Source organism: Hippocampus guttulatus, chromosome 16 (genome assembly GCF_054856545.1).
Source record: "Hippocampus guttulatus isolate MCC_2025c chromosome 16, RoL_Hgut_1.0, whole genome shotgun sequence".
Lineage (NCBI taxonomy): Eukaryota > Metazoa > Chordata > Actinopteri > Syngnathiformes > Syngnathidae > Hippocampus > Hippocampus guttulatus.
Genome location: NC_141276.1, coordinates 8,796,867 through 8,812,425, shown reverse-complemented (window position 1 = coordinate 8,812,425; position 15,559 = coordinate 8,796,867). Strand labels below are relative to the sequence as shown.

Sequence of the window (15,559 nt, the reverse complement as noted above, 5' to 3'; positions counted from 1 at the left end):
GTCAACATACATCTCCATTGCCACGTGCTGCGCAGAACAACAAGCTTAGCCATTGACTCACTGGCTATTAAACATGACAGCATTTTAAATCACAAGTTAAGTGGCAGCAGGTGACAGAGCTGCGAGTGTGTGTGCCTGCTAAGATTCAATGAGGGAGTGGTTCGTGTGTGACTCCACTTAGGCACATATGGACCAGTGGTGGGAGTTTAAGAACGTGTCAAGTGAATTCTGAAATGTGTTTCTAAATCCATAATACATGTTTGAGGATAATTGATGGAAACATGTGAAATAAACTATGCGGTTCTCAACTAGTACTCGATTCAGTTTTACTGATCTATTGGGTGTGGCGAAAACAGGGCGTAGCGACAGACTCGGGCCCTAGCATGAGTCACCCCACCTCAACTATATAAGAACTTAAGCACCTTGGTTAGGATCAGCGGTCACTTTAGAGTGCCTCATTGTCAGACAAGCGTGCGCACATGTCACGCGGAAGAAGGTGGAAAAGCAAGGGGGGAGGGATTGAAAAAAAATTTAGGGCCACTGTATGCTCCATGGCCAATCCGTGTTTCTCCTTGCTGAAGCCACTTGCACTATTTGGAGTGTAAACACTAAACTCGCGTTACGCCTGATCTCTGCTCCAGTGTGGAATCCAGTCGAGCAAAATCTGAATATTGTGTATGAGTGTGTATTATGGATCAGGGTGCTTAAAAGAGAATGGCCCCCCCATTTTTCATTTTAAACACACCGAGTGTTTAATCGCAGAGCAAAAATAACTTGTGACTGTAGCGGGCCCAATAAGAACAATCCTGTGACTGCCGCTGCCCTGCATACTTTCCTCCGGAATGGAATGTTGCTGCTCCAGGCAAGCTCCCCCCCCCCCCCCCCACACACACTTGTTGGCGCTCAAGATCGCTATTTAAGATCTTATTTAACTCCAAAAGTACACGCTTTCTTCGACCAGATTAGGACTTTTTCCCCCCCGCAAGAAAAACAGACTCTTCTATTTCTGGCTTCCCCCCTCCCGGCGCTGACGTCAGCACTAAGTTATTTTCATGAATGGAGGGGGCGGTCATGAGGACGCGGTGACGTCAGTGCTTGCGGAAGCGGGAGCGTGGAATGTTAGTAACATTGTTGTTGTTTTGGGGTGAATTGAGTTAGCAGGACGCTCCGCTCGCAGGCTGGCTGCGTCGCCGTCTGCCGGACTCAGCAAAGCGGCTTCGACGGCCTCGTTTTCCCTGGGGGGGTTAGGTTCCCACCTAACCGGACATATAAATATAATTTAAAAAATATATTTTTATTTTTTCCGCGCATTCCAGTCCACGTGGATCCACGCGCACCCAAACAGGTGAGGTTGTTTATTTAAAATAAGTTGAGATATGTTGCGAAAATGCGGAAATCAGAAAACAAACAGTTTAAATCGACACGTGTAAAATAAACGGTGGCCAAAAACGGCTTACTTGAGTTTGCGGTTACGTTGAAATAAACGGAGTTGACGTACGAGTGAAAGTCGAAGGCTTTTAAAAGTAGGTGAAGTGAGCGCATACATTCTGGTGAAACATTAAAAGTAGTTGTAGTACGACTCAGCTACCTGTAATTTAAATAATGACACACGAATGATTGTCTTATGACATTGATTATTTAAAAAAAAAAACTGAACTGGTGTTAAGAGTCTGTAAAATATTTGTACCACACTTCTGGTTTCATTCTGAGATGGGGCGTAAAAAAAAAAAAGCCCAAATCCCAGCCTGCTTTTGATATTGGAATACAACACGTGGTATACATTTTCGACATGTCGGACAAAGGGCACCATAAGTCGTCAGACCACCGGTGCTGGCAAGGCTGGCGAGGGGGGAGCATATATATACATCAACAATACATCTCTTCCCAGGGGAAAAAACAAAAAGTCTTCTCATGTGGATCATAGTGTCGAGTTGCAAAATCATGCACTTGTAATTAATGTTATGAGGAGTTTTTTTTAAAATGAACGTGTGAGCTCAGTTGAACTCTGACGCAACCCCATTTACGTATGCTCGCTGTTTGAGTCACTTCTTTCACTTTAAATGTCACCAACTTGCATTTTCAATCTTGTTCCGGGTGGGTGCACAGAATGTGGGAGTGGGCGCTCTCATCTGTCATGAGGTGAACATGTGCCTCCATTGAACCCCCACCCCATCACCCTTCACAGTTTTTTTTTCTATTAAGTCCGAGGGCTGACTCACTTCTTTTCCACTGGTGCGCTTGTTGCGTGAGCGTGATGAAGCACATGAGATCCAGACAAGGGTATATGTATTTAAATTGTCACCAGTCATTGACTACTTTGCCCGGGATGAAACGCGGCAGCAGAATGCAGAGCGCTCATGTGGTGGTGGTTGGTTGGTGGAGTGTTGTGAAAGTGACATAGCTGCGGTGAGCAATGTGATGACTCACAGGGATGTTTGCTCTGATGTGTTTTTGCCTCGCTCGCTCTGAGGGAGGGAGGCGGATGATTGGCTATGCAAGCCTGCGATTTTACTCACGAGTAAACATCATTTGAGAGGCTAATAATACCTTGGTTACACCTGCGCAATCGAATGAAATCCAAAGGCCATGGCTGCCTCAAACAGACATTGCTCGCTTTGCCTAATGGTATGGTTTTCTGAAAAGTAATAAGAGTTGAATGAGATATTGTAAGCATTTTCTTGTGAGCAAACCCCACATGACATGAACTTAAACAATAGCTGAATAAACCGTTATTCTTGACTTCTTCATATTGTTTCAGTAACGGTGGCCCTCTAAGCAAAATGGTAACAACAATGTCACTGTTTGTTTGCTAATCTGATTTGGGATTTACTGAGTCATGTTCACACCACAATTGTTTGGTAGAATGTTTTGACATCGTATTACACGCTTAAAAAGACTGCAAGTCAAAGTGTTGAGTAAATTGGCAACTGTAATTGAAGTCGATCAAAAAATTGCCTTTCATATAAAGCCGTGGTTCATTTGCCACTTTTTAGCATGAGGCTAATCTATGTATTTGTTTCATAATTCTGACTTTTTTTAAAATTGGTATTAGGCTTTACACGATGAGGATTTTGGGGGCTGATCACCGATTACCAATCTCCAAGATTAAAAAAACCCCCCAAACAAACGGTAATTGCCACCAATCTGATGATCGACCAATCTATCCAAACTATTTCAACAAGTTGTTTAAATGGCCAAAACGAATGCATCAGTGAACCCCATTGAAACGCATTGGGGGAGAGGGGAGATTAAACCCAAATGTTTTACAAAAAATCCTGATAAACATTACATACATAGATTTTTAAAAATAAATAAATCCGACCCTATTCGATATGCTGGGAAAAATAACGATGGCAGCACAGAACATACCCGGACTGTTTGCTGCCGTGTTGAATTTTTCAGATTTGATCAATGACATCACGGATTGATCAGCAACTCATGATTTTATGACTGATTTTGCAAAAAATGTCAAATATCTGCCGATTGAATGCAGCCCATCACATCTGTGTAAAGTCTAATTGCAATACAGGGAAAAATGGGCAGACCCCCCACCCCCCGAAATGGAGAAAAACAAATACCTGTATTGTATTTTGACTTATGGGGGTGCATATTGCAAACACCTCAAAGAAAAACCGGAGTCTAGATTTAAACTTGAACCTCAGAACTGTGAGGCAGACGTGCTGTGTTGGACTCTCTCAGCATGCGTTTTGCTATTTCTAAAGCAATTTTTGACCATGTTTTTCGCATCATAAGTGGGCAAAGCACAGAAATAGAAACTGCCCCCAGCATGATGCAGTACAGTTTGATGCCGACTTGTCAATCAAAAGTGAGCATGATGATTTTTGTCAAGACAGACTTTTTGAGGTGATCTCCTTCAACTGTGCAGGGGTGCCTAATGAAATGACCTGACAGTTACACGTTCGCACGGCGAGCTGCATCCTGCTTTCACCCCGCCGGTTCGCCGGCCTCATTGTACTCATAGGTGCGGCTCGGGCCAAGGTTATTTATTTGGTGGGATGTCATTGGGAAATCCTCGCTGGTTTGGACAGGTCCGATTCGCTGATGCACATTTTGCAACTTCCTGATTCCACACAGAGTGAGAATGCAAGCTGGCAGCACACATCCAGAATGCCTGAGCTTGTTGTTTTGGAGTTCACGGCGACTGCTAAACGTGAGCTTTTGTCTGCTGTTATTCACACACGGCTTTTCCATGTGGGCTCATTTTCCCAGCCCTCGTTCTGCATTCTTGAAATTGTCTTTGGAATACAGCGCGTTCTCCACCCTTTCCGCACCACAGATCTCCGGTGGTCATGCCAACCGTTGCTCGGGCTACTTTTCCTTCCTTTCTCGTGAAACAACGGGATTTTCCAGGAAACGTCAGATCGGGAGGGTGCGATTCCCTGCCTGCCGCTTGGGGCTTTTAACAGTAAACAGCATGACTCACCGCTCGGTTATGCGCCGCGTTTCCTTCACACCGGATCCCGACGAATGTGCTGCGCTGGGGGAAAGAGAGTGGAATTTGCACATGTACAGGGTCTGTTGGATGAATTTCAACAGCCGCCTGGGGAGAAAAAAATAAAAAGTGCCAAAAGATTATCTGTCAGAGGGCGGCTTCAAGTCTGCCCTCGGAACTAGCAAATAGAAAGAAGGAAAACAAGGCGGTTGTGTGTTGCTTATTTTTGGAGCGGGCCGGGCCCTCCAGTTACCTGCCGCAACCTTGAACTTGACCAGATGCCTGAAAAAAAACCAACAAACACGTCATCAAGAACATGAGTGTTTTTCAAATCGTGCTTTGCGTTGAAAAATCATGACAACATGCAAAGTGGATTAGCATCAAGAGAAAGTTCAACCACTTTGTAAAAAAAGTAAAATAAAGTAAAACTACTCAGCAGATGTAAAAGGAAACCCAGTACATTCACACATTACAAAAGTCCTAAACAAATTCAACAAAAGCATTAGAGCTGAAATGAGTCAGAGTAATTTGGGTACCTTGATTTAAAAAAAAATATATACTTGAGACTGTTTTTTTGCCTCGGGCATCCTCTTATTTACATGTTCATTGCCAAGACGTAGTAGTCAAACTAACCACAACAACAAGTATACAGTATATGCTATGCATGACAGTAACACCCGGTAAGAAGCCAACTTCAAGATATACAGTACCTTACAAAATATGAACAACAACGCCTAGGTACCCTTTTACGTTTAATAGCAGCATGTCGCGGTGTAATGGCTGACTTGGCTCTGCATTGGGCCATTTGCCGTTACAAACTGTTCCTACCAACTTCAACAATACAATAACATCCTGGAATAATGTTCAATCGCTAATTAAGGTCACGAAAAAAAAAAGACATAATTAGTCTGACACTGTATTGTAAGGCACCTGTTGTCAGTGTTTAGCGCTAACAAGCGCCTGCAAGCAAGCAGGCAGGTGCCTGCTAGCAAGCGCTTCAGTGCCCCATATATATTGCTGTTGGATTAATTTTCAAAAGCAGTAGATGTAACGTGTTTTGTTTTAGCCGGCAAAACGGCAACTGTGGTTCTGACGTCACTATTTGTCACAGAGATCAAAAATCTATGCCCAGGGTTGGGGATTTGTCGAAAACCTCGCTCGAAATCGTGCTCTAAGCACAGCTTAAATTGGAGTATAAAATGTTGCATATCCATCCATCCCTTCCATCCATTTTCCGAACCGCTTGATCCTCACTAGGGTCGCGGGGGGTGCTGGAGCCTATCCCAGCCGTCTTCGGGCAGTAGGCGGGGGACACCCTGAATCAGTTGCCAGCCAATCGCAGGGCACACAGAGACGAACAACCATCCACGCCCACACTCACACCGAGGGACAATTTAGAGCGCCCAATCAGCCTGCCATACATGTTTTTGGAATGTGGGAGGAAACCGGAGCACCCGGAGAAAACCCACGCAGGCCCGGGGAGAACATGCAAACTCCACACAGGGAGGCCGGAGCTGGAATTGAACCCGGTACCTCTGCACTGTGAAGCCGACGTGCTAACCACTGGACTACCGGGAATGTTGCATATCTAAAAATGAGAACCTGTTGGTCGTTCATTATTAAGTGTAAATAAATGGTTTTTTTTGTCTTCTCTGTCATTAATCAAGCAAAAAAAAGCAAACTTTTATTTCAATTCGAATACCCGACTATTCTATAGGATTTTCAGTAGGATATCCGAATAGCAAAATATTTGATCGTTGCAGCCATAGAATGCAAGGAATATTAAATCTGGAGTGAATATGCTACATTAGCGTTGTACATCACCAAACAAGCAGTCTTTTGTTGTTTTTCTTGTTTGTCCGCAGACGAGCGTGCTTCGATGTTGGATTGTTTTTGAAAAACAAGAGAAAAATAGACCCGAGGTGTCCAAAAATATCCTTGAAAGCGTCCATTTCAAAGTGAGGCGTCCGCCCAAAACAACGCGAGACACGCTCTGCTCTCCACATCAGTCAGGGCCTGCGTGTTTATTGCACGTATTGACTCGCCGCGCCATCTTTTATCTCAAACCTTGTGGCGACGGATCACTCCGAGCTTTGTCGCGGATGCGCCATTGCGTCATTCCAATGCAGTTATTGCCGGGGATTTCTGAGGTAATGCAATTAGGTGAGTTTAGAAAAAAAAAAGGCAAGAGGGAGGAAAATAACAACCTTTCCGGGATGCTGTTTGATCAGTTCAGATTTGGAAGTTATTTTCTCACCATAGGAAATAATCCGTTATGACCTTTAAAATTCTCACCTGTCATAAAATTTAGTTACATATATCAAACTCAAGGTTCATAAAATATGCACAGCAAAAAATCAAGAAAATGAGGTATAACTGTCCAACAACTTATCACAGGATGTAAAACAAACAATGTAAAAAAAAAACAACAAAAAAAACACATTGACCCAACTATATTCCACCACGATTTCAGTTGGTCAAAAAAAACCAAACATTTTTTTTCATTAAAAAAAATTTTAAATTCGAATTGAGCGCAATTTCTTCTCTTTTTTTTTTTTTTTTTTACAAGAATTAAAAGAAAACCCCTGATAATAACTGGACTCGAAACCAATTGACGGACAAATTCGCTGTCAGTTTGCCCAGCTTCTGCGTAGCTGCTAAGCGTCGGAATCATCATCGGCATCCAATTCCCAAATCACGTGCAGATGCTTCAATGCTTCACTAACTACGCTGCCAAGCAGATTGCGGTGGCCCCGGTGCTATTTGTGTGAATTTAAATGAATATATATGCATATATTTGGCGGAATAATTGCTCACCTCTTTGTAAACGAGCTTTATTGATAAACGTTGAAATCGTGAACACAATCGGCGATAGCCACATGCTGTTTACAGCGTCTTTGGAAAGCTGCTGTAGACTTCTCTCTCCTGTGGGAACATCGGAAAAAAGAATTGTTTATTGAGTGTTTTCCATAAAACAACAACAATATATACTGTAATTAAAATATTGAAAAGATATGTGAATCCACAGTTCTACTGTATATTGAAATGTTTTTATAACCGACCTCCCGGCATGTGCGCACAGGCTACATTTGATTTGTTTGGGCACGTGAACTACAGCAGACACATCGGAATTCCAGACATTTTGTACACTGCAACTGTTGTTTAACAAGTGAGGAAGCGTCTCAGCCCCCCCCCACCCCCTGCCCCTTTCCCCGTTCCCTTGTAGTGGAGTGCATGGCGGGACATCTTGGGTTTGCTCCGGTGAACATTTGCATGAGAGGCTCCGGCACATGTGTGTTTACTCAGGAATGTGGTTTTTGTTCTCAAAGCGAGCCATCTGTGCCCTTTTTTTTTCCTTTGGAGGTATTTTCCCAGACTGCCTTTGCAGAATGGCCTCGCACGAGTTGTTTTCTTGATTGCGTCTGTTGGAAAGGGGGGGAAAAAAAACCTCTCCCGTTTGTACACGAGCGCCTGGGTTCTATCATGCGAGCTCTTGTGGAAGAAATTTTGGCATCTTGATGAGGATAACCTTAGAAAAACACAAGTACATGCCTGAAGAATTTCAGGAAAACAAGGTCTTGGTTCTCGCCAGAGGCCCCCTTGTATGAAGGAAAGGGGCCTCCCATACTGCTAACATGCAACACTTTTCCATAATCTTCACAAGGAATATTCCCAGGGACCCCTGTGCTGACGCAACAAGACATTTTCCAACTACTTGCATATGAGGAATACCATATACTGTATAAATATGTTTACTTTGGCGATGCAGCTGGGTAGATGTCGCTAGAATCCCGAAACAGGACTTAGTGGTTGGCTTTAGTCATGCGTTTCAGCACACTGGAACGCTTTGATGTTGGTCTCTATCCTGTCAACTGGGATGTCATGATTGGGCTTCGGACAGCATCTTCAAAATTGATTTAAAAAAAAAACCAAAACATTCGCCTCAAGCACTGATTCCCAAAATATGGTATGCCAAAGAATACCTGAATCAATTACATGTTCAAACTATATATCATGGGTCACTGGCCTGAAACTGAGATTCATGTCTTGGGTGCAAATTAATGCAAAGGGCTACCACTTTGATGCCCACTTCTGAATTCATGAATGTGAAGATTCATCACGTCACAATAATTAGGAAACGTCAATAGGCAAGACTGTATTTATGTACTACATTTTTAAATGATCACATGTATAACTGTCCCAGAAAATCACAATGTCCCCTCAGTGGTAAGCTATTTTTGGTTTGGTTGGGAGACTCAGGCTCACGGGCGCCACGTCAGTGACCCTTGCTGTATATAAAGCTGGAGTGGCATCAACTTCTTTGGTTAAATACAACGGTGCCTTGCTTTGCAAGTTTCATTAGTTACGTGACCACACTAACTGAAAACATTTGTATCAGTATAAATCGTCTTTCCCCGTTGAGATGAATCAAAACAATAGGATGCCGTCATCCCACAAAAAACACAACTAAAATGTGTGCAATGTGTTTTTAATACGGAAACATCATACTTTAATAAAATAATTAAAGAGACGTAAAGAGAAACCGTTTTTCAATTGCGACTTAATGTGGTATGTGCGGTTTGGCCAACAGGGGCAGTATAATATAGTACAAAGACACAAAGGAGCAAGACTTTTGCAGCTACTGTGAGGGACTCGGTAAACTGCTGTACCATTAGTTTTTCACAGAGGATAAAGAATCTATGTCCATGAGTTTTCTTGGATCATCTGTCTACATGTGTTGATGCACTGTTAGAACAGCACGACTATCGATGCTATTCGTTAGCCCATCAATGGCATTTTGCATCGTGTTAGCATTAAGCTAGCAAAGTTGTGTGGTTGTTTTACAATACAATACATGCTGATTTTTAAATACGCAGTTTAATTTGACATTAACTTAAACTGTGAATGTTCAAATTGTACACAGTCATGTTTTCATGGTTTCTTAAAAATATTAAATATACTTCTGCCTTTTGAGTCACACTTGGGCCTTCTTGGCAACTGTATTTTAATGTTGGTCATGATGGTGCGACTATGAGAGCTAAGTAATTATTGAGGTGGTACTTGGTGTAAAAAGCCTGAGGACCACTGCCGCCCCACCCAAGGGAATATTTCGAGAACAGCCTTCCCAGGATATCACTTCGAGTGAAACTGTCGACTTGGCAGAAATCGGTTCAAGCGCGGCGTCTAAATTTACCCCCGCAGAGATAAATAAGGGCATGCAGAGGCTCAGGGAAGCCCGGCGAAAGAGGATCTGAGCAGCGGGATGCTGATAGACGACATTGTCTGCCGGTAAAAATACACCCGTGACTATGAGGGAAACTATTCCACCGTGACACGGGGAATTTTCCACAAGCCGCTCCGCTAAAGGTCAGCATGACTGTACGGTAAATGTAATGCTGACGTGACAGTAATTTACGCCCTGTCACGTGGCGGTGGGTGTTACGGAGGGACCCCCTACTCACCACCTTGTTGGCAAGGTGGGGGGGACTTGTTTGTAGGCTGTGTGAGCTCGACTGCTGCGGTTATGAATGAGCCTTGTTTACCCGCTCGCTGACCATGTGACTCATACTCCCACGCCCATTCACAGGGACGTTGCCATGGCAGCCACCGAGCATGAAACACGGCACTTCCAAGTCCTGAAATAGAGCCCTTGCTTTTGGTCACGGGGTTGTTTTTTGGGGGGGGCCGTGGACACCCTGCTCTGTGACAAGATGGACTTTTTCTCAAGAGTCCAGCTTCTGTCAGGGGGGTGCTGGCTCATTCTTGTGAACGACATTGTTGAGACAATCTGCTCAGCTGAAGTCCTGCTGTCCTCTGCTGGTACACATGGCCAATGGCAAGATGCTAAAAGTTGCTGGAGAGGCATTAAAAAGCTGACCTACAGTCGAACAAAAAGTTCAGGATCTGGTGTTTTTAGGTGACATTTTCTGGATGCTGTCAATTTTGCAGTTCAGCTCCCAATTGGAGAATATTGAACAGCTGGACATGTGCATTACAAAACCGAGAGAAGGTCAAATGAAGTTCACCTGTAAAGGTCATAGTGCATTTTTAGATTCATCCCCAACGTTTTGTGGAGTAATGTACAGAATCGAAATTAGCTTCCAATTTATCTCTTTAGTTTAGTTTAGTTTAGCCAAAAAACTGTATGAAAACTTTTTCAACACAAGGCTTTGCGGCCAACAGGGTGCCACCACATCCCATTTTGCAGGTGCGCCATAATAAAGCAAGGGAAAAGTGTTGGTGAGGGAAGCCAACAAAGACGTTGATAGGGTTGTGCATTGCATTTGTGTGATCATGAGTGCGTCTGCGTTTGAACAAAAGTCGTTATGGAGGATACATTTGAAATCTGAATGGTTCCAAGAAACGCTGTAAAATGAAGAAGATAGAGTGTTGCTAAGGCCTTGCTTGGCCCTAGTTGTGCGCTTAGTGGAATAATAAGATGTTACGAGTATCTTGAGTGACTAACACTGTTCCGATCTACTGCCTCAGTGCGTCTCCTGTGAGAGTGTGGCAAGTTGTCTGCATGCAGGGAATGACGACTCCTTTCAAGACGAGCAAAGCTTTAAAGGTAAGCTCCGGATGTGACGCCATTTTGGACTAGATATCAGGTCCTCACGCTGCGTTTTCCGGGCTGCAGGTCAAGAAGGAGTCGGGCGAGAATGCCCCGGCCCTCAGCGACGATGAGCTGGTGGCCATGTCCGTGCGGGAGCTCAACCAGCACTTGCGCGGGCTAACCAAGGAAGACGTGGTGCGGCTGAAGCAGCGACGGCGCACGCTCAAGAACCGAGGCTACGCCGCCAGCTGCCGCATCAAGCGCGTCACCCAGAAGGAGGAGCTGGAGCGCCAGAAGACGGAGCTGCAGCACGAGGTGGACAAGCTGGCCCGCGAGAACGCCAGCATGCGGTTGGAGCTGGAGGCCCTCCGCGCCAAGTACGAGGCGCTACAGTGCTTCGCCAGGACTGTGACCCGCGGTGGGCCCCTGTCGCCGGGCAAAGTGGCGACCACCAGCGTTATTACCATCGTCAAGTCGGCCAACCACAACAGCTCCGGTCCGACACCCTTTTCGGCGCCATCCTAGTGTCCGCTGGGCTGGGCTCTCTTTACCCGCCTGACCCTGACCCGGCCTCATCCCGCACCGAGAGGAACCTCAGTAGTAAGACTGAAGGTGGATCGACAGGATGACAAGCACCAAGTGATCTTATGCTGCATTCATGACTCTCCTTTATCTTAACACCCCTTTTACCCTAAAAGTGTACACAGACGTGACATCGCTGGGTTGCCTTTGCCCCCCCCCCCCCCCCCCCCAATCCCTTCAGTTTACACTTTGGAACAACATTCCCAACCCCTTTTTTTTTAAAGGCGGGTTTTTGTTGTATGTGTTCCAAAAGTCACCGTAAACGTCCTTGTTTGTATTTTGTTTCAGGCATCATTTGGACAGACGAGAGGCCATCAGTATTTAACAGTTGATCTCATGATAGGCTTCCACAAACTGCCAAGCCAATGCCGATGGCCTCAATTCTGTCTGAATGATACCTGAAATGAAGTAGGAAAAAAAAAAAAAGGGACGTCTATAAGTACTTTTGGTACAGCCTGTATTTATTTGCACTATGCAAACCACCTGCCCCTCCCCCTGAAACCGTCCTAACAGCACTGCCAGGGTTCCTCTTCTTGACTGAGCACAGAGATTTAGAAAAATAACGACAAAAAAAAAATGTCCGACATGCCTTCGGGTGGCAGCACCAGTCCACATTCTTGGTTTGAAATGATGTCAAACCACACCGAATCATTTCCAAGCACATCAAGTGCTGCTTTCAAGAAGGACCGAGAGATCCTTTTTTTCCAAAGAGATATTTGCATGCCTGGCAGTCCACTCTGTTTATGGAGTCAGCGGATTGCGTTTTAATTTGTCATGTAGCAAGATAAGTAGACTGCATTTTGACTTCACCGGGCGATTTCAAGTGTTTGTTGACCTTTTCACACCGTCTTCCCCATAGAGCACTTATAAGGATATTTTGGTTACAGGATAGGACTACACCAATCCAAAAGGTGTGTGTTGACAGTCAGGAAGTGATGAGAGTGTCATAAAAAAGGGGGAGCTGACGTGCCATGACTTTGCTGCAAGAGCCTGATACAAGCGAACAGCTAGCTACTTTCTGTCCAGCGGCACTTACTGTGTGAATGCTGAGAGACGAGCACTGAAGGAAAAAAAAAATCCTCATTCTTGGAATGTTAGTGTCATCAAATCGCAACTTTATTCTCTTATTAAATTAAAATTTTGGGTAAAATATGTTTTTTTTTCCTCCATAAAATGGTACAATTTTTCTCATCAATTTAGGAGTATTGTAATATTTTTTTCTACCAAATCACAACTTTCTTTTAATACGAGTGTTTTCGTAGAATTGTGACCATTTTAATTTTTTATAACTTCTCTCTGTGAATTTGTTTTCCATAGAATTATAAGTTTTTGATCTTATCACACATTTTGTTTCATAAAAATAATTTGTCGTGACTTTTGCCATAAACTATATTTTATTTGTAATTTTGGGAAGTAATCTTTTTATGAAAGATTTTGTTTCATACAAATGTTAACTACATTATTCTATTTCAGCTTCCCCCCACTCAAATTATAACTTTAATGTCTCGTTGGAACTTGTAAAATTAAAACCTAATCCCCCCTTAAATTTTTTAAATAATTATTTTTATTTTGCAACTTTTCGAGAGGATTAAATTAAGGACTATTGTCATGTTTCCATGAATGTATGAATTTACTTTTTGTTATTAATGTTTGTTCTCAAACAAAATGCGCTTACTTTTTTTTGTTTGTTTGTTTTGTTTGGGTCAGTCCTAGCACTTATTGGAGATGAAGCAGATTTTTAAAAATTTGTTTTCAATAGCTCTCAATTTCCTTTTTCTTACCAGTAGTTCGACTTCGACTTGGTGACGGACTCTCTCAGCATTCACGCACAATTTCTGAGTAGACTGCAATTTCTAGTTCGGTTATTTCTGGCTCTTAAATGCCACTCTCTGGAAGGTCATCCATATTGGATGAAGTTAAAATAACATAATGACAGGTCTTTACCAAGAAAATACTTCCTGTACATTAAAGCTTTGGACTTCAGACTCACTTTCAGCTGCGGTCACTTGACTCCGTCCAGAAAGTAAAAGCGTCATTCCTACTGCAGGGTCAGGCCAAGTGTTGCTGCTGTTGACTCAGAAATACTGCCTATTATTTTCATTTTCAAATTTGTTTTCCCTTATTTTTGTTTCCGTTGCTTTTAGCACACTTTTCAATGAGAGAACTCCTGAAGCTCGTCTCATAAGCAGGTCAAAAACTCAAGGAGCCTTCGGTTGCCATGGCAACCAAATGTAGTAACCATCCATGCTTTTAAGGCCTTGGGGAAAAAAAATCGCTTGCTCATGTCAAGATCTTCTCTCGGCCAAATGAACATGACTTATGTCCCCTCCCCCCCAGCCTGAAAGAAACTAGACAGATGGGGGGATTGGGGGGTGAGGGTGGGGCTTTGCTGCTGTACAACCTGCTGTGACCTTACAGCTGTGTTCTTACTCTGTTTTTGTACTTTGTATCTTATGTCCTATTCCTGACACATAGGTTTTATATTCATAAGTACATGATATAAATATATTACATATTTTTCTATATTTATGTTACTATCATGGGAGTGGTGTGATTTACGTAACCGTTCTTTTGAAGTCCACATACTATTTGTAATTGATGGCGAAAAGGTGTCCAGACAGTACATTTAGAATGAGAAAAATACTTTTGCCATGACTTTGAGTATTTATAGGCCACGGACCGCATTTTTTTTGTTCATTGTGTCCACACGACTGAGGTTTCACACAAGATGCCGTTGTTTTTTTGTTTTTGTTTGTTTTGTTTTACTTCACTTGAATTATGTTGAAATTCTGACGGTTCACTTTTGATGTAAAAAAAAAGTGCAAAAATCCAGACGGCCATTGTGTGTTAACATGTTTGACTCCCATGTGTTATGTAAGCATGCATGTACAGCAGACGTTGTGTATTATTGTTGACGCTTATTTGTTCCGACTTCACTTTTAACGATGATGGTGATGCTTTTGTAACAGCCGTTGAACCGTACCTGAATTTCCACAGCTGCTAAATTGGATTCTGTCACTCCACAATGAACCCTGAGGCAGACATGTAAAAAACAAAGACTATTGATATACGGAAGGTTTCAGCCGACAGCGACCTCATGTGGCAAAACGAGGCACTGTTACAGTTCACACTTTAGTTTAGAAAGTGGCAAAAAGAACAGACAAACCTTAATCCAGGTGAATTGAGTATGTTGCCGGCTCCCACATGCATGCCATCTGTAAAATACCAGAGAAAAAAAAAGTAGCCGCTTCACACAAAGCAGTTAAGAGCAACATGTATAAGATGAGGATGAAGATGACGTGACCTTTTTGGGGCTGTGTAAGCAGTCCACTTCTTCCCTGGATCTTTTGCATACATTCTCCTATGAGCCATGATGATGGCAGTCTAGAAATGTGCTTGCATAGATGAGTGTTGATTCATTTAGTTGTCCAAACAAGATAGACCGGTCAAACAAGCTACAGGTTAAAAGAAAATCGTGTAGCACTTCGGAAAATCACTTATAGAGAATGCGGATGCAATTTATTGCCAAGTTTTGTGCAGGCTAAAAATAGCTGCGAGAAGGCAGCGGACGTCATTACTCTGCTCTTGCGTATTTATTTCACTCATCTGTTGAATTTTCATTGAGACAGCTAAATTATTTTTTGTCAACTCACTTTCTGATGTGCCCCCCCCCCCTCCATTGAGCTAACATGGTGTGTAATTCCTGTTTGTCTCTGCTGCGTTATTTTCAACCATGCTAAATTATTCCGCGACAATGTGTCTGCTGTCTCGTTTTTGTACTCACAAATAAAAATTTCTCCTTGTTAAAAAAAACTTGCACAAATTGGCTCTTTAATTACTCACTCACACATACACAAAGGTGTCTTTATTTTTTATGATTTGAAATTCCACTATGTAAGCTGTCTCAAAAAGAGCAATGATTAGTCCAAACTGGCATTAAAATTATGACAAATGTACAAAATGGCCAGTCG

At 43.0% G+C, this 15,559-nt stretch overlaps 1 protein-coding gene across 1 annotated transcript; it reads left to right on the top strand.

Moving 5' to 3' along the window:
- The first annotated feature begins 1,154 nt into the window (after window positions 1–1,154).
- mafk (MAF bZIP transcription factor K) lies at window positions 1,155–11,751 on the top strand. The gene is made up of 3 exons (XM_086132596.1): window positions 1,155–1,345; window positions 10,943–11,021; window positions 11,091–11,751. Exons 2-3 carry the CDS (start codon window positions 10,977–10,979, stop codon window positions 11,529–11,531), a joined length of 486 nt encoding a protein of 161 aa, XP_085988722.1. The 5' UTR covers window positions 1,155–1,345; window positions 10,943–10,976; the 3' UTR covers window positions 11,532–11,751.
- The last annotated feature ends 3,808 nt before the right edge of the window (window positions 11,752–15,559 follow it).